Consider the following 24,452-nt stretch of genomic DNA (forward strand, 5'->3'; position numbering starts at 1 on the left):
CTAAGTTCTATGCATTTTTTTATTCCATTAGTGATTTCTGTTTTTGAAATCAATAGGTGGGTACAAACAAACGGGGAGGTATAGTCAAGACTATAGAAGTGCCAAACTAACAGTGATAAAAAGATTTGTCTATGCATTAGCCAATCGATGGTTTAAGTTCAAGGCAGTATTTTTTTAAAGCAATTCATATAGGAGATAGCAACGCTGCTAGGCAAACGTGGACGTTATTTATCTTTAAAGCCCAACACATTGCATATGATATAAACACTTCCTGCTTGGTTTTTATACTAACAGGTCGGGTGATATTGGAAAGTACTGAAATGACATCTAAAATGATGTATGAAATTATTACCCTCCTATGCTGCTTCGTATGTGCTGCATCTATCCAGGGTAAGTATTATTTTAGTTTAAGCACCTAAATTGAACAATTGTTTTCTTCTTCTTATACTAAATGTTTTCCTCTGAAACTGTATCGATATTTAAAATAACTTATCAGACGTATGCACGTACGTACATACGTTGTTGTTGTTGTAGGGTTTAAAGCTATTTTTCAGCACACGATAGGCTATACACGGCGGCTAGTGTTAATGGTGGAGGAAGAACCCGGGTAAACCCCGGAAAAAACCACCAACCCATGAGAAGCTACTGACTAGCTTTCTCACATACCCATATTAGCCGAATCCGAGACTCGAACCCACGCAGACAGGTGAGATGGCAATGATCCGTAACGGAGAGCGCTTTAGACCACTCGGCCACTCGGGGCATCACTACGTACGTACGTATGTACGTACGTATGTATGCATGTGTGTATGTATGTATGTATGTATGTATGTATGAATGTATGTATGTATGTATGTTTTGTAACGGGTTTTTGGCCTTTAGGTACTTTATTTCTCGATCACTTTTTGTGATACGACAACCATTGACACCACTGACACTTTAGTTGCTAAATACACCTTATGAAATAAACTTGACTAAAAGCATGACAAGAGTCAGACTTTTGTATTCATAATAACATATTTATTCAAGAAGCAAGATTCAAATACATTATACAGCAATACACTGAATATTCAGCAATCACCCAGATTCCAGGAAACGCGTCATGATGACGAATATGCAAACTTTGGCGTCAGGTCTGGTATTCGGGTATCCTTCTCACACCATTGGCCTTTATGCTTGCTTGCAGTCACTGGTGTACGGGGGGAAAATATCACCAACTTTCTTCATTTGTGTGAATTGACACTTTCTCAGCTTATTATTATTTACTGGTTGTGAATAAGGGGGCGGGTACCATTGTGAAAATTGTCTTTATTCATACAGTACACAATCTTGGCCTGAAAATGGCTTTCATCACTTAGGATTCTAGTAGATAATGTTGAGTTGAAGCAACAGTACTGCAGTAGATCAAGGGAGACAACTTGTCCTGTTACTGATTCGAGTTGTTTTCCTTAGACTGCGCCCGAACTGACAGCTACTTGAATTTTTTTTTTTTTTTTTTTTTTTTTTTCGGGGGGATTATGTTTGCCCGACGAACGCATGCAAGTTCATGAGATCGAGAGTTTTAGTCTAAGAAAGTGTGGTATTTTAAGCTCTCTCTCTCTCTCTCTCTCTCTCTCTCTCTCTCTATATATATATATATATATTCAATGATCACACCTACATTTATAGAATTTAATCTGTGTGATATGAGGAGATAATCACACAATGTATACTTGTAAAATCGTAGTATGTGAAGAGAAAAGAAGCTCGTTCAATGACCACGCACAAATAATATATGCAAAAGTGTGATACGTGAAGAGAAATTAGGCTCATTCAATAACCACATACGAGTACTTAGAACGGGGCGATATGTGATAAAAAAAAACATCACACTGATCACTTAAACAAAGTTTTCTAACTGCAATGTATCCTGATGTCCAGGCAAACTCTTTAACATTTACACAAATTGAATTTGCAAACAAAACTTCTCAAAGAACAGTAACTAACTGCCACATATTTAAATATTTAAAATTCATGACAATGGATACTAGATGAAACATCAGAAGTGAAGAAATTTTTATTTTAGAATACTAAGAGATTTAAGTTCTACTTTAAATACTGAAATTGCAGCATTATCTATGTATATCTTAAAATTCTTTAACATAGGAAATTGTTAATGCATTAATTATGATTGCAAAATAAATATTAAATAAATTACATAAGTAGCTAAAATAAAGTAAAGTAGACACCCATGTCTTGCTATATTGACTCTTAAACCTGAAACCTGACTGTTACATACTGCTGTACATACCTTATGCATTTGGGCTTTGGATGGTCTCTTGTCGTCTTGCTTGCGCACCGGAGTTCTGGCGTTCTGGCGTTCTGGCTCTCGATTCAAAATTTCCCGGGCCGTACCTACCATATTGTTGGAAATTTGCTGGAAAACCGTTGAAAGTTGGAATGCTGTTGGAAAAGCGTTTGATGTTGGAGAAATTGAAAAATTGTTGGAAAATCTTAACCAGTTTTGAGATTATAAATCTATGACAAAATAATGATTATTTCCAACCAGAAGGATATATTTGTTGAAATTATCGTCAAGAAAATACTTTATTGAAAATTTATCCAAAATCCATCGCTGAACCGTAATTGGGTAACTCATATCGCTCTCCGTACGGTTATACTATACCTGACCTCCATGCTCAGTGAATTATAAACATCAATGGCCACGACCTACGAAAGCTACATGTGATGGACCAAATGAAGCCCATTATTTTATATAAGGATCGATGACATCTATCATATATCATCTCCTGTAATCGAATATGGTCTCCTCAGACACCCCAAATCTATGCAACTTCTCTTTATCATGCCAAATTCGCAATGTATCCTGTGAAATCGTCAGACGTATAGGTACACATTGTATGCACCGTGATCATCTGATAGTTGCAGCAACCATTATGTTTTTTTTATTGATAATTATTTTTCTTCATATTTCAAAAACGCACTTGCTTAATAACAAACATCAGATGTGTAATGTAGTAATTATGGTGGTCATATATTTCGTTCATTATAGTGTTTCGCGAGCTTTCATCGATTACAGTAAAGACTATAAAATTACGACTCTTTCAGTATGAGCAGCAGGGGGGGCGAATCGGACATTTTGTCCAATCGTTATTTTGCTTAATTATTACTTTCTGCACTCAACGATCTAGTGTCGTCAGCGCCTGGTAAAAAAAAAACGACGTCGGTCCATCTTACACGATGGTGACGTCATTTGGTTTAATTAACACCTTCTGCGCGCCGATCCCCAGCGTCGTCAGCGTCCGGTAAGCACATCGACGACCGCGTCGATGTCATCGCCCCCTCTGCTGCTTACAATGAAAATTATTTACAACTAACCGAATATTTGGTCAAGTCCGATACGATATCGTGTCCGAGGATCATGTAAATTTATCGTTACGAATCCATGTGGGGTCGACTGAGCATGACTAAAGAAGTTTCGAAAACCATTAAAGTCCATGTCACCGCCGCACCATGTCTGCCAAATATTTCATAGCGTGTGTGTATCAACGCCGTTGAACACAGCAAGAATATTACAGTTGTCTCTAATTACTTTTGGAATCTGAGTGTATCGTTGAGTGACATATATCACGTCAGTGTTTTTATGCCTGCCTCTGGAAAATATCCTAGCTGGGTTTTTTTGATTATCTAACATAACATCATCGTACACGACTAGATTGTTAACGTCGCCATCAATATCATCAATACCCGGTGCATCATTGATATCCGTAATAAACTCAATAACATTTTTTTTAGCGATCGCTGATGCATTCTCGTTGAAATCTTTCAACACCTCGTAGCATCGTTGATCATCCACGCTAGGAGCAACCAAATACAACTTATCCCACTTCATCCATCTCATTATTAAATTGAGTAACAATTGCGTCTTGCCGGATCCAGATGGTCCGATGATAATCATCCGGATCGAGTTTGGTAACGCTGCAACATGCTTAACTGGTTCTCTTGTTTTAGTCGCCGAAAAATCAATTATATTCATATCTCTATACATAAATTATGGATCTATATTGTGTGAAGTGTAGAGTACGTACTGGCACAAATGATATGACAACCGCTACAACAAGAAATAACAGATCGGCGCTTACTGGCAAGTGTGTACAATGCGGTACAAAGAAATTTAGATTTATTTCTATTAGACCCGGAGATGTTTTAAAAAAAAGCGAGGAGGTGACATCGCAGCCAAATTGGCAAAACTCCCCGGAACACCGTGGGCAAAGTATCCAGGAGAAAAACACCTCCCAGGATATAGCTACTGTGGCCCCGGAACACGATTAGATATCAGACTCGATGATCAAAATCAGCCCAAACCCGGTGAGTATCCAATAAACGCTATCGATAAGGCGTGTCATGCTCATGATGTTGCTTACAAAAGTAGCGATCTGCAACAGCGTCATATCGCGGATGTAAAATTAATTCACGCATTAAATGCTATTCCTGATAAATCCGTCAAAGAAAAATTGGCCTCATGGTTGGTAAAATCGGCTATGAAAGGTAAATTAATGATGGGTGCTGGTAATTAATAACAACATGGAATCCATCTATTATTCTCCGAGAGGATACTGGAAGGGGAAGGCCGCAATTGGTAAGCTTGCAAGCGCTGCAAAGGTAACAAAGACCACTGCGGCTAATTGGTTATCCAAACAGGCTATATGGCAAATCTATCTACCACCGCCTAAACAAATCAACTTCTCGCGCTTTGATGTCAGCGTACCTAATGAAGTTCATCAGGCTGATATACTATTTCTGCCGCATGACAACGGTTACAAATACGCGCTAACCGTAGTTGATGTTGCGAGTCGATACAAACAAGCGGAGCCGTTAAAAACAAAGTCGGCAACTGAAGTAGCCGCTGCGTTTGAAAGAATTTATCGAAGAGGCCCTCTGCGCTGGCCAAATCTATTACAAGTTGATCCCGGTAGTGAATTTCGCGGCGCTGTTTTATCAACGCTGAAACATCATAGCGTCGCGATACGACGAGGTCATACTGCGCTACATCGTGATCAGGCAATTGTTGAACGATTCAATCGGACTCTTGCTGAACGGTTATTTGGATATCAATACGCGAAGGAATTCATCCAAGAAAAACGATCTCGTGAATGGGTTAAAAGGTTGCCAGGTGTAATTGCAGCGTTAAATAACGAGATTACCCGAGCAATCAACATGAAGCCCAGCGACGCGATTAAATACGAGTATATACCCGGAAAATCAAAAATAAATAGCGTTTCCAAGCCGATTCTTGGCGATGTCACTGTTAGATATCTATATGAACCAGGAGAGCTTGAAGGCGGTAAAAAAAGAGCTACTGATCCTATTTGGAGTGTTACCACACATAACATATCAACGATAACACGATCAACTGGTAGACCACCGATCTACAGACTGGATTCAACTGCTCCTCAGCGCGGATTTACACGCGAGCAACTACAAGTGATACCTGACGATACTCAATTACCTCCGCGTGGTCTTAACTAGCGCCGTTGCGTCTATTGCACTCAAGACAGGTCAACCTCACATTGTTTTTGACATGACCGAGACTGTTATCGATCCTATCCACGGTAAATTGGCGAGCGTCTTTATCCGAATAACGCCAACGCATTACACAATTACAACTCGCGCAGTGATTATTCTGTTGTTGTCGTAACGCAATTATTAATTCGGCATCAATATCAAAACGCCGCTGTTTTTTTTTATCCTGTTGGCGGTAACCCGAGAGTTTTCTATCAATGACGCTTGCATCGATGGTGACTTTGTCGCCGGCTTCGTCGGTGGCTTCGTCAATAACAATTCTTCGAAGCTGATTCATTCTCCGTACTCTGGACACTGCAAGATAGACTAGATTTGACCATTCGATGCGATTATCAACCATCCAAACAATTGTGTCCGTGATGGTTAATCCTTGCGAGGAATGTATTGTCGTTGCGTATCCTAGCGTCCACGGGGATTTATCAGCACGTAACGCGTCCTTGACGACGCTGATATCAACGAGCACAATATCATTCAGCACGAGAATTTGTTTTTTTGTCCCCGACGCTGTCGGGGCTGGAATTTCAACTTCAATGTTCTGCCGCCGTGTGTCCGCGGGTCTATAACATAACGGCACTGGGCGCGTTGGAAACTTTTCCTTATGCAACGTAAACAACTTCCGCTGAAGTGTGTCTCTGACTATCTTTCTACTCGCTACAATCAAATCGTTTGGTCTCCATGTTTCCCAGAATTCATTTAACGGCGTTTCCGGAATCACCTCGCGGATTATTTCACATTGAATTCTATCCGGCTGTAATCTGATTAATTTCTTAACCCCGCGCAGTTGTTCATCAAGTGCTCGGTAATCAGTATCGGTTTCTTCATAATAGTCCACAAAACCCTTTAACCAATCATGTGGACCCTCGCCGACAAATGGTGGTGGTTGGCCATGGTCGCCACACATGATCACCGCTGTATTCGCGCGCAGCAACCACTCAAGAAACATTTGTAAAGTATCTAACGAAACAGTACATATCTCATCCCAGATGATAATATCGGGAATAAATTTTTCACCCATTCGATCAGGGGTCCACTCACCGCCGCTGTATCGAAAAAAGCTGTGATAAGTAACGGCGTCAACATTTCGTTGTTTTATCTCTCGCGCTAGTCTATGGGTCGGTGTAAGCACGATTATACTTGCCCGCGTTCGAAATAATTCAATTGCCCGAGTCGTCTTTCCTGACCCGCCACAGCCGCTTAAATAAACCGTCTTGTGTCTACAAATTGGATCAGAACACGATGGTGCATTAGACCATTCTGACAATTTATCACCGCGTAGGTAATTGTTCTCAACGGTGACATCTGCTGACGGGGAATAATCGCGTCGTATTTCATTTTTAATTCTCCATGTACCCCAACTCTCGTCCGGACTAGTAAACTCGGCTACGTTTCCCTTATACGCTACGTCAATATAAAACGAATCAACTGCTACTCTAACCGCGGTATCGGGGAATCTATTTATCATCGAGAATAAATTGATAGCGGCATAACCCAGCATAGACGCCCTCAAATGCGGGTATGCTGGGCTGTCTCCATCGCTGTAGGTAACAACTGTACCCAACCTCGTTCCATTGGACAAGAAAGCTGTTTTGCAGTTCACGTATCTATTTTTTGCCACTGCGTCCTTGATTACGAAATCATATTCTGCGTCATCTATAATCAGCCGTGAGCAATATCGTTTGTAGTCGCAGTTTCTTCCACCTTGTGTGAACTTACCAATTATTCTTCTACCGAGATCTTTTGCCTCGCGGTTTCGTTGGTTAAATATCCTCCTGGACCATTCGATGATATATTCCTCGTCGGCATCGATGTGTTTTCTGGATTCGTCAATTATGCTATCTAGACGCTCCGGTTCTGGTAACCAGACTTCAGTCTGCGCTCGGTATGATATAATCGCGTCACTGACAATCAACGATACAAGCATGCTACAATCAATCATATACCGTAGCAGCGCTATTGGCAGCCACTTCTTTTCAGCCATGTGTCTACCGATCCAAATATAGCAACAGCGATGAAGTCCTGCCGCGAACTCAAATGATACTACGCGAGCGAATCCGGTTAAATCAAAATCAGGCAGTGGTCCATTAATAGCAACACGAGTCATTTCATGTCTGGGGTGTCCAAATCGTTTGAAATACTCAGCGGCGGATCCATACCCGAGAAAACTCGCTGGATAACAGGCAACCATATCAACGGAAATCATAGCGTCGCGGCTGTATTCAGTGTTCCATAGTCCACCGTGATAGTATTCCAAACAACTGGATTGTACATCCGGTAGAAATTCCTTGCGCGTTGGTCTCCACGCATTTTTCCTTGCTGCAACATGAGCCGCAACCGATGGAATCGTAAAACAATTTGTTAGCAGTTGTTCATCATGCTCCTCAAATTCTATGGCGGTTTTTTTCATCCTGTTGTGAAATGCTTCAGTGCGATATAATTCACCGTTTGGTCTTACAAACTGATCAAAGGTATCCGCATCGTTTTCAGCGCTGCGAAGTAACCACATTGATACAGGGTCGTTTTTACACAAGTAGGCAATAGCATCAAATAGTTTCCTCTCCGCGAGAAACCCGTTCTCTCCCAGGAATTCTTCGGGTATATACTTTACTGTTCTATCCCGTGGAAATATTGTGATCGCGGGCGTCCATGCGTGTTCGTTATGATCGATAATTTTGATTGGGGCTCCCTTTGATTTGTACTTTGATTCGTGTAATACTTCACCGGTTATCGTTGTAACGGTTATTGGAAATCTCAGCGATGTTTCTAATCTCGCTATGTCGCTGATGGTCGCTCCACGCTCTTTTACGGTTAGTTCCCACTGGTTGATTTTGCTACGCCGTAGATCAGTCAGTTTATTTCCTCGACATGCATTTGTAAAATGCTCTATTATTCGTTCTGCTACACAATTTATCCCAGTTGACTGTTTCATCGGTTTCAGTTTTCCGATATCAGGTTTCTTATTTAACGGGTATATTCCATAAACAACTGCTGTTTCAGGATACGCTCGTTCATAGTATGGTCTGTCAATTCCGGTTAACAACCCCGGCTTGGAGTCGCGGCTGACAGTGACTGTTTTCTTGTCGCTGAAAACTGGTTCAAATTTATCACGTATGATCCAATCGCCTGATTCCACCCGGACAATGAATTTTACTCTGAAGAAATACCTTTTACTGTCAAGTTGTGATATTATCATTGCTGCGCGGTTGTCGTTCATGGTAGCATCAACAACACCATCAATTCGAAATGTTGACCAACTATGAGATGCACCATCACGTTTGAATTCATTGATACAATCGCGTATTTTATTCAACAGGGTTTTATCGTTTATTAACGCTTTTGGTGTGTCCTTGAGGACTCTATCGAGATTGAATTTAATATTTTTCCGGGGCTTAATTGCTGCCAATCTCTCAAACTCATCCATATAATTAAAACAAGTATTTAAATGAAAGAATATAGTATAATGAATCACTGCAAATGGTTGATGATTGGGTCGACAACCCCGTGCAATAAATCATGTAGAGGTGAATTCTGCGGGTATCATTTACAAAGCGTTCGTAATGGTTCTCTTGGCCCCCTCCCGTGCTTGGTTTGTCACGTCGGTGTAAGAGGAAAATCGCAGTTGTGTATTAATTGTGGCGGAAAGCGATACAGGGAACTAAAACGCTATTATGACAAGCGAATTAAAAACGCCGTCATTGACCCCACCGCCGATTTCGTCATTAAAACCCCCCAAGACTACGTTGAAAGATTCATAATTAAACCAAATAATAAATTAGACAAGTAGTATTATTATACAAATGGACCAAGAATTTCAGCCGCATCCCCTGGTCGTCAATTACGAGGCATCTCGCGACGGCATTGTTAGAAACCGCAAACTGAAGAAGCCGGTTGGTACCGTAAATAATCACGGGTATTTGATGTTTGGTGCCGGAAAAAAGAAGTATTATGTTCACAGGATTGTATTTGAAGCATTCAACGGATTAATCGAAAATGGGCTTGTGATTGATCATATTAATAATAATAAGACTGATAATTCTCTTACAAACTTGCAAGCTATCTCGCAAAGTCAGAATACCAAAAAAGGCCAAACCGGTAAATACCCAAAGAAAGCAAAACCCGTAAAGTCATTTGATACAACAACTCACGAGGAAAAAATATTTCAGTCGATGAATGAGGCAGGAAAATATTTTGACATTTATATCGCCTCAATACGATTTGTTGCAGAAGGAATACAGAATTCAGCGATCTCAAAAAAGACCGGGCATAGAATTCGATTTTCATATATAACAGAAATCAGCGAGTGATGAAGTCACCGGCGCCTATGGCGCTGACGAGGTCACGTCTAACGAATTATTAAACACCTTCGGAATTGATACACGGGGTTTCATTTTTCTTTTTATTTAAAAACAAGATGTTTTATAAGAATAATGAATATCGAAGACATCAATAATATATTAGCCGAGATTTCAAAATTAAAAAATCAAGGAATTGAATTATCTGATGGTCTCGACAGTGAAAAAATATTATCCGATTATGAGATTATTAACGAACAGTCGAAACGGGGGCGTTTTACCCTGGCCCGCGAGTATTTTTTTATAAAACGATTACAACATACGATTAATGAGAACCTGTACCACAATGACGCAAATGCATTCATTGGACTATTCACTGCCGTTGAAATAATACGAAAAAAACTCGGACGTGTTTATGAACGACGCCGGGAGATTTCTAGTAAGATCAAAAACATTAGAAGGATTATAGACGAAAACTCCGTGGAGCCCCCGATGGTACACTCGGCGGAAAATTAGAAAATTGCGGATCAATTTACAATAATGGTAGGTGAATCACTTACTACTCGGCTAGCCAGAGAGCGGCTAGCAGCGCTTAGAAAGTTTATATCGTTACGAGACAGAGTGAGAGAGAAACTTCAAACGCGACAACAAATGCAAACTGATTTTGCTGTTGGAAGTGAACAGTTATTTGCCCCGGTAACTAAAGCGACTAAGGATGTTACGGCGGTAACTGTACCCGTTCTTGGTGCGCTTGAAAAGATAGCGGCAGAGACAAAACAAACAAAAAGGTCTTTAGAAACACTCCCTGCAAAAATAGCGGCTGCTACAACACGGAGGCCACCACCACTCGCTATAACCGAACCACAAGAACCTTATGTTACAATGGCCGACGAGGAAGAATTAGGTGCTACTGCGAAAGAACCAGAAGAAGAAATACCCGAAGAAACACCAGAAGAAGAAATACCGGAAGAAAAAGAGGGGAATATACCCCGTATTGTACTCAAGAAGAGCACAATAGATGAAATTAGAGGCTTCAGCAACAGGGAAGAATTAATTAATTTTGCTGCCAACAATTTTGCTAAGAGCATACGAGATAAGAAGCATATCAATAGCGGTTACGAGAAAAATATAAAGTCGTTAAAGGACTGGGCAAGAATAGTGTATTTAGCGAGTAAACATAAAGATGCATTACCACATCGTAGTAAATCCGATTACGACGCATTCCACAAGGAAGTTAAGAGTATAACACCAAAAAAAGGAAAAGGATACTCTGTTGGTAAAGAATCCTACGGCGTTACCTGTCCTGGTAGTGTTCTCAGTGATATATCACGGCTAGAGGTACTAATCGGAGGAAAACGAGCCGGAAATAACTCTCCGGAAATAATCAATGAGGCCGCTGATATTTGCAAGCGGTTATTTGCAGGCGGTATTATGGACATTAATGCATATCGAACGCTCATAGACGAACTCGTGGATGATTAATTGGAAAACTGGTGTTTTTAATAAGGATGATCATACACTACAACCATGATAAACCAGTACTCGTCTACGTGGTAAACTCGCGATTGCCTATTTACCGCGCGTACTATGGAGATGGTCTCGGTAGCACCATTGCGGGGTTATTTACAAGAATGGCTCCAAAAGTAGCGCCGTTAGCCAAACAATTAGGAATGAAGGCTATTGATGTTATTCGTGATAAGGGTATTAGTGCCATTGGAGATGTTGCCGGAAGGGCGTTTTCTGCCGCACGAGACAAACTAATGTCGTTGGTAAAATCCAGGAGAAAAAAACAGAAACCACCGGTAATGCCATCAACGACAGTGATGCCTGCAAATGTCAGTAAAGTAATAAATAACGCCGTGGAAGAAAAACTAGAGTCGTTGGCGACGACTCAGTCGTTGGCGACTTCGCCATCCGCCGATGCGGCAACCAACGCGCTCATGAACGCGATAGCGGGGAGTGGTTTAAATTCAAAGAATTTACGACGAAAACGACGTTGATGGATTTCAATTGAAAACATCAACATGATAAATAATAGAATGTTTGCGCGAACCGCTGATCCCGCGTTTGATATGGACGCCCCAGTGCGCAGGGATGATTCTGTCCGTGATTATCAATTTTATTCTTATTATGCAGCGCAACCCGACCTACGATCGCGAATTGAACTTCAAGTCCAAGATACCAGTAAATATTTTTTGCCGTGTGAAGCGTTTATCGAAATCGAGGGAGAACTCGTGACAAATGCCGCCGATAATGCACCATACGCAGATGACCATCGTGTTCGAGTTGGCTTCGTCAACAACGGTATCATGGCGTTATTTGAGAGCGCCAGATATCTTATTGACGGGCGAGAAATTGAATCAATAGAACGCGAGGTTGATGTTGCAACAACGATAATTGGGTTGGCGAGATACTCGGATGATTATACAAGATCGGCGGGCCCATCTATAATGTTCGCAAAGGACACCACTAATAACGCTGATCATATTCAGTATATCAACGTGCTAGCGAAGGAAAATATCGCAGGTGATCAGGCTGAAGCAGCCAATCCAGATCGCAGAGCAAAACCAGGCGCTGATTTCAATATTATAAAAAGTCTTAACGGTAATTACAATATGGGATTCGCAGCACGAGTAGGAATGTTGCAAGGACCACGCCGACAGTTTTCATGCGCGATTCCACTCCATCACATATTTGGATTCTGCAGAAATGTCAGAAAAGTTGTCTATGGGGCTAAGCATACAATCGCGCTGACGCGAAGGGGCGATGATAACAATGCAATATGGCATGCTGCTGGCGTCGCTGCCGGTAAAGTCATTTTAACTAAAATGGCATTGTGGATGCCGGTGCTGACTCCATCAGTTACCACGGAAGCACGATTGTTAGCATTTATGGAACAGGGAGGGAAATCGTTGTTGAGTTGGCTAGCGGTAACAACTGATGCTAAAGAGGATAACGTCGCCGATACGTTTACATGGCACTTGGCGTCAAAACAGGGTGTTTCAGCCCCGCGTCATATATTCATAGCGCTACAGAATAGGGAACGATTGGGCAGTCAAGAACGCAGCCATATGATATTTGATCAATTAGGAGTCAGGGATGTTTCGCTGAGAATAAACGGACAACAGGAACCATCCGAGGATATACAGCTTAATTACGGCGACAACCATATCGCACGTGTGTACCATCGATTGCTGTCGTATATGGGTCGTGATCAAAACGTCGACACTGGTTTGCAAATATCACAACTTGATTTTAAAAACCTGTATCCGATTTATTACTTTTCGTTGGAACATCTTGATTTAACGAGACAATCCGTCGTTGATATACACTTCCGAGCTCGTATAGCCCCGGGTGGTGTTAATTATAGAGCGGTTGCTGTCATTCTCAGCGATAAATCAATGCTGTTGGAAGGCGTTGGTGGACGAATGAGAATCGTTGATGCACCAGTGGAAAACATGTAATTGAAAGCATAAACGCGTTTACAATAAAATGTCGTATAGTGTCGTCAGTGTAGAGTTGACTGATGGTCAAGTCAAGAAATTACGATCAAAGTCGGCTAAACAATGCGGAACCACAATAACGCTGAAGCCGTCGCAGATGGCAGGTGGTAATCATAAGATATCGTTGACGGCGCGTCAAATAAAACATTTCAATGATGCGATGAAGAATAAAAAGGGTGTTCAAATAGATTTTTCAGCCGCAGCAATTAAAAACATGGAAAAGACCGGTGGGATATTTCCGCTGTTAGCTGCGATTCCAGCGTTGATTGCCTCGGCGGCCCCAGCAGTGGCTAAGGCGGCGGCGTTGGGGGCCGTTGGTACCGCGGCGGGGATGGCATTGAAGAAGGCAACCGGGAAAGGCTACAAAAAAAAACGACCCGTGGCCGGAAAGGGTCTAAGACTACCGGGAACCCCGTATTCATGGTACTCGGGGAAGGGTCTAAGACTACCGGGAACCGTTTATTGACTTGGGAGTCAATGACTCCTGAGTCTATGACTCCCATGTCTAATTTTGATTTAATAGGCGCCGCAAACGCGCTAGCGATAAAAAACTTCAGAGGTGTTTTTATGAGGGATCAATTACCGGCGGCACCAAGGAATATTGAAACAGGCATAATTAACCTCGATGGGTCCTCCGGAGCGGGAACTCATTGGGTTGCGTACGCGATTGATCCGCGTGCAATCGTCTATTTTGATTCATACGGGTTAGCCCCGCCGAAAGAGTTCATGCGGTATGTCCGGGCGTGTTCAGCCCGGGTTTTTTATTCCACGCTGCCAACACAGCGATTAAGCGACCCACCGATATGTGGCCGTGAAGTATTGAACGTACTCGCGGCGATTTCATCATCGCGAAAACCACCTCATGTGGTTGTAAACGAATACACTAGTGGGGTCGTAGAAGCTCAACGGATTTTAGAGAATAACATTTACAATAATAATGATTGATATCTGGGGACGACCGGGTTCGGCGCTGAAAAAGCCCACGGAAACGCCCGCCACCGATGACATAAAAAAACTAATTGAGGATGAAATCGCTGATACGTTGAACTTAACCAGTGTTGACCCAGATGAAATAGTTGTATTTCAAGACCGCCAGGGTAAATTGAAATCCAGTAATGTGTCGCTGGATGACGTTTTAATACGACAGCGTGATACCGCCGAGGACACTATCGCGCTGTATACCAGCGACGGACGACTCAAACCGGGTGAATCCATCTTGACGATAAATGGAAAAATAAGTACACTTGGCGACAATTATATAACCATGTCAAATTCGTTAAAGGGTTTACGTAGTGAAATTAAATTATATGAAGAACGGATCGTGTTGACGCTAACGCATTTCGACGATGTACGACACATTGTCGAAAGATTTTTTCGGGGATCCACGACGGCAGACGAGCCAAATCTTGTAAAAATAAAAAATACTATTTCGGATCTTATGGAGATGTCGGCCAATTTACCCCCGTTGCGAAAAAATGTTAACAGGATCGATGACAACTTTGATAAATTCTTTGGTAAAAAAAATACCAAGCCGGATGAGATTACAATAACTATAAATGATATCACTGCGTATGGACAGGAAATAAAAACAATCAAAACTGATGTCGCAACAAACAAAAGGAGTGTAGACGCGCATGAACGGGAAATAGAAATAATCGGCGCTAATGTTGCAACGATCATAAATAATGTAGACTCGCATGGACGGAAAATAGAAACAATCAAAACTGATGTTACAACGATCATAAATAATATGGACACGCATACACAGGAAATAGGAACAATCAAAACTGATATTGAAGCGAACAAAAAGGGTGTGGACGCGCATACACAGGAAATAGGAACAATCAAAACTGATGTCGAAGCGAACAAAAAAAATGTAGACGCGTATTGGCGGGGAATAGGATTAATCAAAACTGATGTTGCAGCGAACAAAAAAGGTATAGACGTGCATACATATGAAATAGAAACAATCAAACTTGATGTTGCGGCGAACAAAAAAAGTATGACCGAGAATACACGGGAAATAGAAACAATCAAAACTAATGTTGTAACGATCATAAATAATGTAGACGCGCATAGACAGAGAATAGAAACAATTAACACTAATGCTATAGCGAGCAAAAAAAGTATAGACGTGCATGAAGGGGAAATAGAAATACTCAAAATTAATGTTATAGCGAACAAAAAAAGTATAGACACGCATATACAGGAAATAAATACACTCATTACTAGGGTTGCAGCGAACAAAAAAGATGTGGACACGCATATACAGGAAATAGGAACGATTAAAACTGATGTTGAAGCGATTAAAGACGGACTACCGAGAGTAGCAGAGCAATTCGAAAAAATAAAAATCCCTCATGAGAACATCATCAACACAGTATACACAATTCGGCATGGATCATTCGATTGGACTCCTACACAGAATACAGTAAATATCACCGCAACTGTTAAGGGCATTTATCGATTGACACTGGTTTCAATGATGCAGTTTAATATATTATCGTCGAGTTCATCCGGGTTTAACAATACAATATCAACAATTATAGACAGGAACGCAACTGAACAGTTTACAATTTATGCCGTTGATAGAAATCTAGCCCGGGCAAACATTACATGGTATGTGGAATTTGCAGCGAATCTAAGTAATTAAAAACACTAGCTCTTTTAAAATAAAAATGACCACCAAGGAAGTTGAATCAGAGGTATCACCGACGTCACATCAATATCGATTCGATACCGCAAAAGAATTTTCCGCGAACTTGAAAACGCTTTCCGAACAATACCGTGTAAAAATAAAAAAATACCGTCGTAAAATAACCGCCATCGACGCGGTCGTGTACTCGGTGTCGGGTATAGTAGCTGGCGCCGGTGTTATTTTATCCACGGTGACCACGATAACCCCGATCGCTGTTCCAATCGCTGTCTCCGCAATGACAACAGTTGCTGGAGTTGCCAACGCAATCACTAGGAAGATATCATCGTGTTTTCAGAAAAAACTCAACGAGTATACAGTAAAACATCAAATAGTATCCGACGCGTACTCGAAATTATCCGGGTTGATCTCGTTATCGATTGATAATTTGTTCGTATCCGATGTTGAATTCTCCACGATGGTCCAGTTGTATAGCTCCGCGATGTCAAAAATCGAGGATTTTCAACTGGAAGCCGAAACCACCTGGTTGTTAAAATTAGACACTAAAAACAACGAATAATAATAATGTCGCTGAACCCCGAAGGGTCTCAATTACTTCAGCGGATCGCGGAGAACACCACTCCGGTACAAACAAATATGATATCGATAACATCAACGAAACCCGAATTCAGTGTAAACTTTCCATCACCGGTTCCAGTAAAGGAAATAGCACTGGCAAAATTGCGAGTATATCACAGTTGGCCTAATATCCGAGCGGACGCATTTAACGGACAACAACCTAATAACTCGCTGGTTTTTGCACGGACAAATAAACCCGATGGGACCCCAGACTGGGAGGAGGTTACAATACCAACTGGGTCATACCAAATAGAGCAAATCAATAAAGAATTTCAACGCAGGATAAAATCGATCACAGGAAAGGAATCAAAAATCGCTATTACGGTTCATGAACCGACGTTATCGTCGACGATTGAAATAAGCACACCGGGGTATATGGTTGATATTTATAACAGTTCAATAAGAACCATACTAGGATGGCCTGAGAATCCACCCGCGGACACCCCCCCATCAACTATCCTCAGACACGATAACGGAGATGGTGGTAGGCATATTGCTCCATACAACGTAAATATTGCATCGGTGATAGCGATTAATCTAGTGTGTGATGCTATCGAAGGAAGTTACCAGGTAGATACCAAGCAATCAAATCAGGCTCAACAGGGATATATCCTTTATTCGTTTTCACCAACAGCCCCTCCGGGATTTTTAATCGTTGAGAGTCCGATTAATCCGGTCTATATGCGATGCCATGATCGGTTTTTAACGAGAATTAATTTTAAAATTACCGATCAGTCAAATAACCTAATTGATCTGCAAGAGGAGGAGTTAGTGATCACTCTGTTTGTAAGATCATAGCAGCAGGGGGGGCGATGACATCGACGCGGTCGTCGATGTGCTTACCGGACGCTGACGACGCTGGGGATCGGCGCGCAGAAGGTGTTAATTAAACCAAATGACGTCACCATCGTGTAAGATGGACCGACGTCGTTTTTTTTTTACCAGGCGCTGACGACACTAGATCGTTGAGTGCAGAAAGTAATAATTAAGCAAAATAACGATTGGACAAAATGTCCGATTCGCCCCCCCTGCTGCTGTATGTATGTATGTATGTGAGTGTGTGTGTGTGTGTGTGTGTGTGCGTGCGTGCGTGCATGTGTGTCCGTATGTGTGTAAGTATGTTAACATAAGTACCAGAATTGTTTGCTGAATTTGACCTTGTCGAAAACTGAGTAAATTTCTGCTTGACCTGACTGATGTTTTTATTGTTTATTATTTCATTATGTAAACAAATATTATCAGCTTCAACATTCTCTATGTGTATGAGCTCATTAACATAATTATTATTCAGCTAAACAAGAAGTATATATGTTGATTTGGGTCTGGGTTTTGAAGACTCCTAACTGAATTTACAGGCTATTGTGTTGTAAATAAGCAATGCTCATTTGACTATTCTATAAGGTTATTTTCCATTAGATTATAGTTGGTTTTAGAAAATGCTAAATGTGACCTGAGGACAAGCATAGAACTATATTATCTTGTGACTGTGAGGATTTTTGCAGTTATGATTTAACACAGCTCACTTTAAATTGTATTTTTTTGTGACCAGTTTCGGCTGAAGTTTTTGTTGTTGATAAAATTATTGATCATTTTCTCTGGAAATACAAAAGTGTTGTGACGAAATTCTTTATAAAGATATTCATTGGAACTTATACTGAATTCAAACCTGGAATAATATTTATATGACTCAACAAGAGACTGTTGACACAGGAGCACTTTGCAGACCATAACAGACCCACCATCGCCTTCAAGTTTGGATCTCTTTGGGACTTCAACTGAGTTATATTCAGGACTTTTTACTACTAGGAATTGTATCTTTAGTTCTTTGATTAGTTTTTTTTCCATTCGCAATACCGTAAGTTTTTTTTATCTTCTCTTTAATCACTTTGTATTCGAGTAAAATAAATTATTTGTGAAATTGTACAAAGCTTGTGTCTTCACTCTTTTCGGTTACTTATTTTAAGAGCATAGACTAGTAACACTTCTACGATTTCTTTTCGGCTTCGGTGACGGTGGCATGTTAAATTTCTAATTCATTCAGTTGGAACGTTATCACTAACAGTTTGATGTACGTGGGCTGATGTGCTTTAACAACCACACGTACACACTTGCACACACACACACATATCCAGACACACACTAAATAAAGGTCATATGTGACAAATGACTGTAAATATGAAATATAACAGGATAAATGGAGATAGAATGTTATAATTACACATGGTATCCTTAAAGTTCATTTTGTTGTTATTTGTATTCTGATTGAATACAATTGAATTATGAACAAATTTTTATTCAAGCATTATCCAAGTTGAATTATGTTTTTATAGATACAAATCTCGTAATTAATTATCACAATATTCTTTAATGAATCCTTGCGAATTTATATTATATATCAAATATATTAATATTTATTAGTATATTGAATATCAGTATAAGATTTATATTATATACCAGATATATTAATATGTATTAGTCTATTGAATATCAGTATAAAATGTATAGTAGATACCAAATATATTAGTAGGTATTAGTCTATTGAATATCAGTATAATATTTATATTATATACCAAATATATTAATATGTAGCAGTATATTGAATATCAGTATAAGATTTATATTATATATCAAATATATTAATATGTATTAGTCTATTGAATATCAGTATAAGATTTATATTATATACCAAATATATTAATATGTATTAGCCTATTGATTATCAGTATAAGATTTATATTATATACCAAATATATTAATATGTATTAGCCTATTGAATATCAGTATAAGATTTATATTATAAACCAAATATATTAATATGTATTAGCCTATTGAATATCAGTATAAGATTTATATTATATACCAAATATATTAATATTTATTAGTCTATTTAATATCAGTATAAGATTTATGGTGAATCTGTGATGAACAGTTTGTTGTCTTTGTCATGGAATCATGGGGTAAATATCAATTTTAATAAAGTCAGAAAATTCTATCCTTTTCATTCGTAACAACGTTCATAAAGTTAAAATGTCAACGTAGCGGTGTTCAATAATTTTCAATTCCTTGGTTGTTTTATAAGTGGACATTGTAACCTTTATATTAAACATATAATTCATACCATGATTTTATGCTTTTATAATAAGATTCGGCATATTTGCTTTTCAGGTCCGGGTACATTTTTATTCGGTGACATAACGGACTGGAATTTAGCTAGAAAAGCATGTGAAGATAATCAAACAAGATTACCTAATGTGAAAATGTCTCAATCGGGCCTTCAGCTGGAAAATATGGTTCATGGGAGTCCAAACGAATGCTTCTGGATTGGAGCGACATATGAGCTTATTACGAATTATGCTTGTAATTACGTTTCCTATCATCTCATATTAACCGAAACAAAAATTGAGTTTTAAGTCTTTTATGATGACCAATTCAATTTATAAAGATTTCTTTTCCGGTAGGAACTTTATTAACTTATTGTAGGGCAAAGCTTTTCACTGTTAATGAATACTTAGACAAAGAAGTTGATAAAATATGCAATGTTAGAATGTTAAAAACCTAATATCATACAACTCATGTGTCCTTCCGTTGTGTCATTCACTGTAACAAAGTATCGAAGATGTAAAATATGATGAAAAAAGTCTTAGCGGTCTAGAATTTTAGCGAGATATTTTAGAAACTTAGAATGCCACAAGTTGCTTTTCTTAGTGGATACATGTAATACAATAAATGACAGATCGTGTCAGTGTATGCGTGCCAGGAGATGGTCACCTCCTCATGCACTGTTTAAAGCCAGCTCTACAGATCTGTAAGTTGGAATCGATAAGATTACTTTAGAATCTTTTAAAGAAATGACAGATCGTGTCAGTGTGTGGGTGCCAAAAGTTGGTAACTTCCTAGTACACTGATTAAAGTCACTTCTTTAGGACACGAGTTATAAGTTGGAAATGATCAATAAGATCTCTTGGCATATAGTACGATGTACACCTTTTGAATATGCAAAAATATAATATACACTTAATGTGGATAATATAGAGATTACACGTACGTATCTGATACTTGGACACATATATTCTTACAACGTGACGACTTACTCTGTGCATATTATTCTCCCAATTATTGAGATGCCCACAAAACAGAATATACTGTCTATAACTCATTAAATCAGACATGCAACTGCCATTGTTTTCCTGGTTTATAATTACCAACACTGGTCTTATTCGTTTTGGATACTGCAGATTTTCCAATTCTACAACTACACATGCATTAACAGGATAGAAAAATGACGCCAATATATGCGAGACAATAACTGCATGTTCAAAGCTTGAATAGTTGTTTGGAATATTGATTTATGAAAGGTAGAGATGGATGCCTATGAAATATACTGGCTATATGATTGTCAGGATATGTCCTTAGAAACAAAGTGTACGGAATATAAAATTCCTGATAAATAATATGACCCAATATACTGTATAACACTCAGCTAATTCAATCTTTAAGAATTATGTTTAAGAGATTCTGTGTAGCTTCAGTGTTTAATAATTAGCTGATTCAATCTTTCACAATTACGATGGTGAGATTCCGGTGTGGCTTTAGACTACAATATTTAATCCTTCCGACTTTATTATTACGATAATATGATTCGGCTGGCAAATAAACATCAGCATGTCCGAAAATATAACTGTTAATAATTATATATTACTTTCATCTCCGACTTTGGATGGTAGTCATTTATATATTTCAGATACCTAGATAAGTAAATTTTATTTTCAAATACATTAGTAAAATCGTCTTAAAGACTTGTAGCCTGTATTGACCACTTGCAGGAAACGAATTCATGATGAAACTAAGGCGATAATCTGGATGTTTATTGACGATCTGTATATCACCCCAAATTTAATGTTCATACTCCAAACCCCAAATCTGTGTTCTCTTGCTACAATCTCACATAATCCCTGAATTTGACATCCTGTTGTGTTCTTTGGTCATGTAGCTGTAATGGTCCTTTTGAGCTTTCAGTTACTCTCATGCAAACACAGAGATTCAGATTGCTATCAATAGTAATGTTGGTACTAACTTGTATTAACTACGCAGGTTATTGTTATTTAGCAATGCACTCGTTGATTAAATCTAACCTGTCCATTTGCCCTAATCGTTTGTGTTGCAACTTCACCGCCTTTCAGCAGTCACCGAAGTATTGTACAAATAACTGATATTGAATTTTCTGAGTAAAAGTAAAAAATGTCCAATCTGAAAACGAGTTTGCGAAATATTTGGATTATGATGCTATTACTTGATGAAAGTGGCGAAAGTGGTCCAAAAGTGCTTTTTTGATCTAAGGAATGACACTTATTTCTTCCTGTTTTCAGACGACACATTCCCAACTCTTTGCTGTGGAACAATAACAAAGATAAACGACAAATTTATTCGTGATTGTGACAACTGTGACAAAAGTGAACAGTTTATTTGCGAATCCGGTAAGACATATAGTTAAACTATGCATTTTATTTACGTTTAAAATCTAGTTTTTAAAATGACGTTAAAGTATTCTACCTAATCATTACGTAAACCCGTTCGTAATCTTTGCGCTTAAGTTTCTCATTTCTTTCTAGACATCGAATATTGTTATTTTATCAATTCAAATTTTACGTTCACTAATTTTGTGTCAGCAAATATTTTCTGACGGTGGTGGAATAGTGTTTGCAAATGATACCTGCTTGGTAATGCACAAAATGAATATGGGTATTTGACCGATATGATATAAAAACTTGTCTGACCTCAAAACAATGAACGCATTTTACTGGAAAAGTTGCGAGACAGTGTTCCAGTTTTTAACTTTCATGCAAATCAGAATAAAAGGTATAGCCATTATTCTAGAAGCAGTTACTAAAATGTAAATATGTATATTTTTAAAGCGTCCGTTTCCTCTCTTCAAAATCGATAAGATTAATGTAAACACAGACATTACTTAGAAATCATGTGCTAAATTATGTGCATCATGCCTCATGAAAATAATTATATGTGGCACAGTTATACCAAATAAAGTTAAAAAGATACAGACATGATAATAAAGCACTTGCTGTTATTAGTATTACTGTAACTGCCATTACTTGTAATACAAGCATGCACGTGTGCTTATTCCAGACCTATAATTACTTATAACCTTACACACTTTTGACTTACTGCATGTCTTTAAAGGTTGCTTTTGTGCTTTAACACTATGATGGATTCGCCAGGACATTTTAAAGATAATTCATTGTCATTGAAAATTAAAAGTGTCCAAAAAGTTCTCAAGACGTATCCACGACGATTGCCCTGTATCTATCCCATGTATATGCTGCATGCAATATTCACTGCCAAATAATGTAAAGGTTATTTGCATATAGAGACTCTCCATTTATTTACAGATAATAATCTTATGACGGTTTATCCAGTGTAACAATTAATATCCAGTGTGGGAGCGAATATAACATTTCCACATAAAAGACTAATGGCATTAATGAGAGCCAATTCGGGCTTCAGTATAATTTATTCTAAGCTCTTGTATCGGCATGCTGACACATGATAGTTGCTTAGCAAACAGTATATGAGATTTTTGTTATTAATGGACTCTTTTTCCTTTAGTCCAATAATTTTGAACATCATGGATGATAACGAAGTAAACATAGTCCCTGATATTTGTCAGTTGTCAGTTGTCATTGATGAAAGAAAAAAACTTTCTATCAAACTTCACTTTATTTTATCCCCAAATTGTCTTTCATTTGCCTTTCTGATCGCTCTAGACATCATTGCCATATGAATGCGCGACATAAAAGATTTGATTTTAAACGCTTCATTTGTACACTCCTTCAGCGTTTTAACAGATGTTTGAAGATGTGTACGAAATTTGACTATTTGTTTGCAATGAAGATTAGGAAATTAATTTAGTCTGTGATTGCAATAAGTTTTGACCTGAATGGATGCTTGGATTAAAAGGGAACAAATCACAGTGAGAAGAAAGATGGAAATTTCTGAAATGCATTAATACAAATATGTATATTCTTTACAAATACAGTGAAACTGTTTCAAGTTCTACACAAACGATTCATTCAATTACGTTACACAAACATTCACCAATTGGAAAACATAAATGTGATTCATATATCCGCATGAAAAAATGAATGTAAGATTCATACAATATCATGTAAAGAATGTAACATTCATATAATCTCATATAATTAAAGCAAGATACGTATAATCTCATATAATGAACCTGACTCAGTTTTACTCAGTTGACGCACATAATGTATTCTCTGTACTCACTTGAAAGAAACATGATCATTCATAATCAACATAATTGCACCAAACATATGACTCGTGACCTTTGTACATTCCATACGATCCATACTCACTTATGACTTATATAAATACTTGTGTAAACGTGCAAACTAAATTGACCTGGTTCATAATTCCATTGTCAAACCACACAGTTCTCCAGAAATCTTGCGTTAACCCCCACTTATATTGGCCACACCTCCCCTTCATGGATCCATCATGCACACAAGTTTGCAAATCGGTACTTCCGTCCTTGTATGGCCTTGATTGTCGCACCTGCTTCCATACTCATATATACATACCGACAGCCTAATACACCCGCACACACAGACAGCTATAATTAAACCAAACTAGTCATAATAACAGGTGTGGAATTAAAATCTATATACATATTCTACTATAGTAAACTCTTAATATCAACTTGCAACAGTTCAAATGTTCACAACGTTTAATATCCGAGTATTAGTAACGACAACATTTCACATTAACACT

At 38.8% G+C, this 24,452-nt stretch overlaps 1 protein-coding gene across 1 annotated transcript in view; it reads left to right on the forward strand.

The window, feature by feature from the left end:
- The first annotated feature begins 234 nt into the window (after positions 1 to 234).
- The window catches only part of LOC149792142 (uncharacterized), an 89,073-nt gene continuing 64,855 nt past the window's right edge, over positions 235 to 24,452 (forward strand). The window contains exons 1-3 of the mRNA XM_089970662.1: positions 235 to 390; positions 19,815 to 20,006; positions 22,016 to 22,123. Coding sequence (XP_089826788.1) covers positions 321 to 390; positions 19,815 to 20,006; positions 22,016 to 22,123 — 370 coding nt within the window. The 5' untranslated portion in view covers positions 235 to 320. The remainder of the gene's footprint in view (positions 391 to 19,814; positions 20,007 to 22,015; positions 22,124 to 24,452) is intronic.

This window comes from Sinohyriopsis cumingii, chromosome 9 (assembly GCF_028554795.1).
Source record: "Sinohyriopsis cumingii isolate HCF-2022 chromosome 9, ASM2855479v2, whole genome shotgun sequence".
Lineage (NCBI taxonomy): Eukaryota > Metazoa > Mollusca > Bivalvia > Unionida > Unionidae > Sinohyriopsis > Sinohyriopsis cumingii.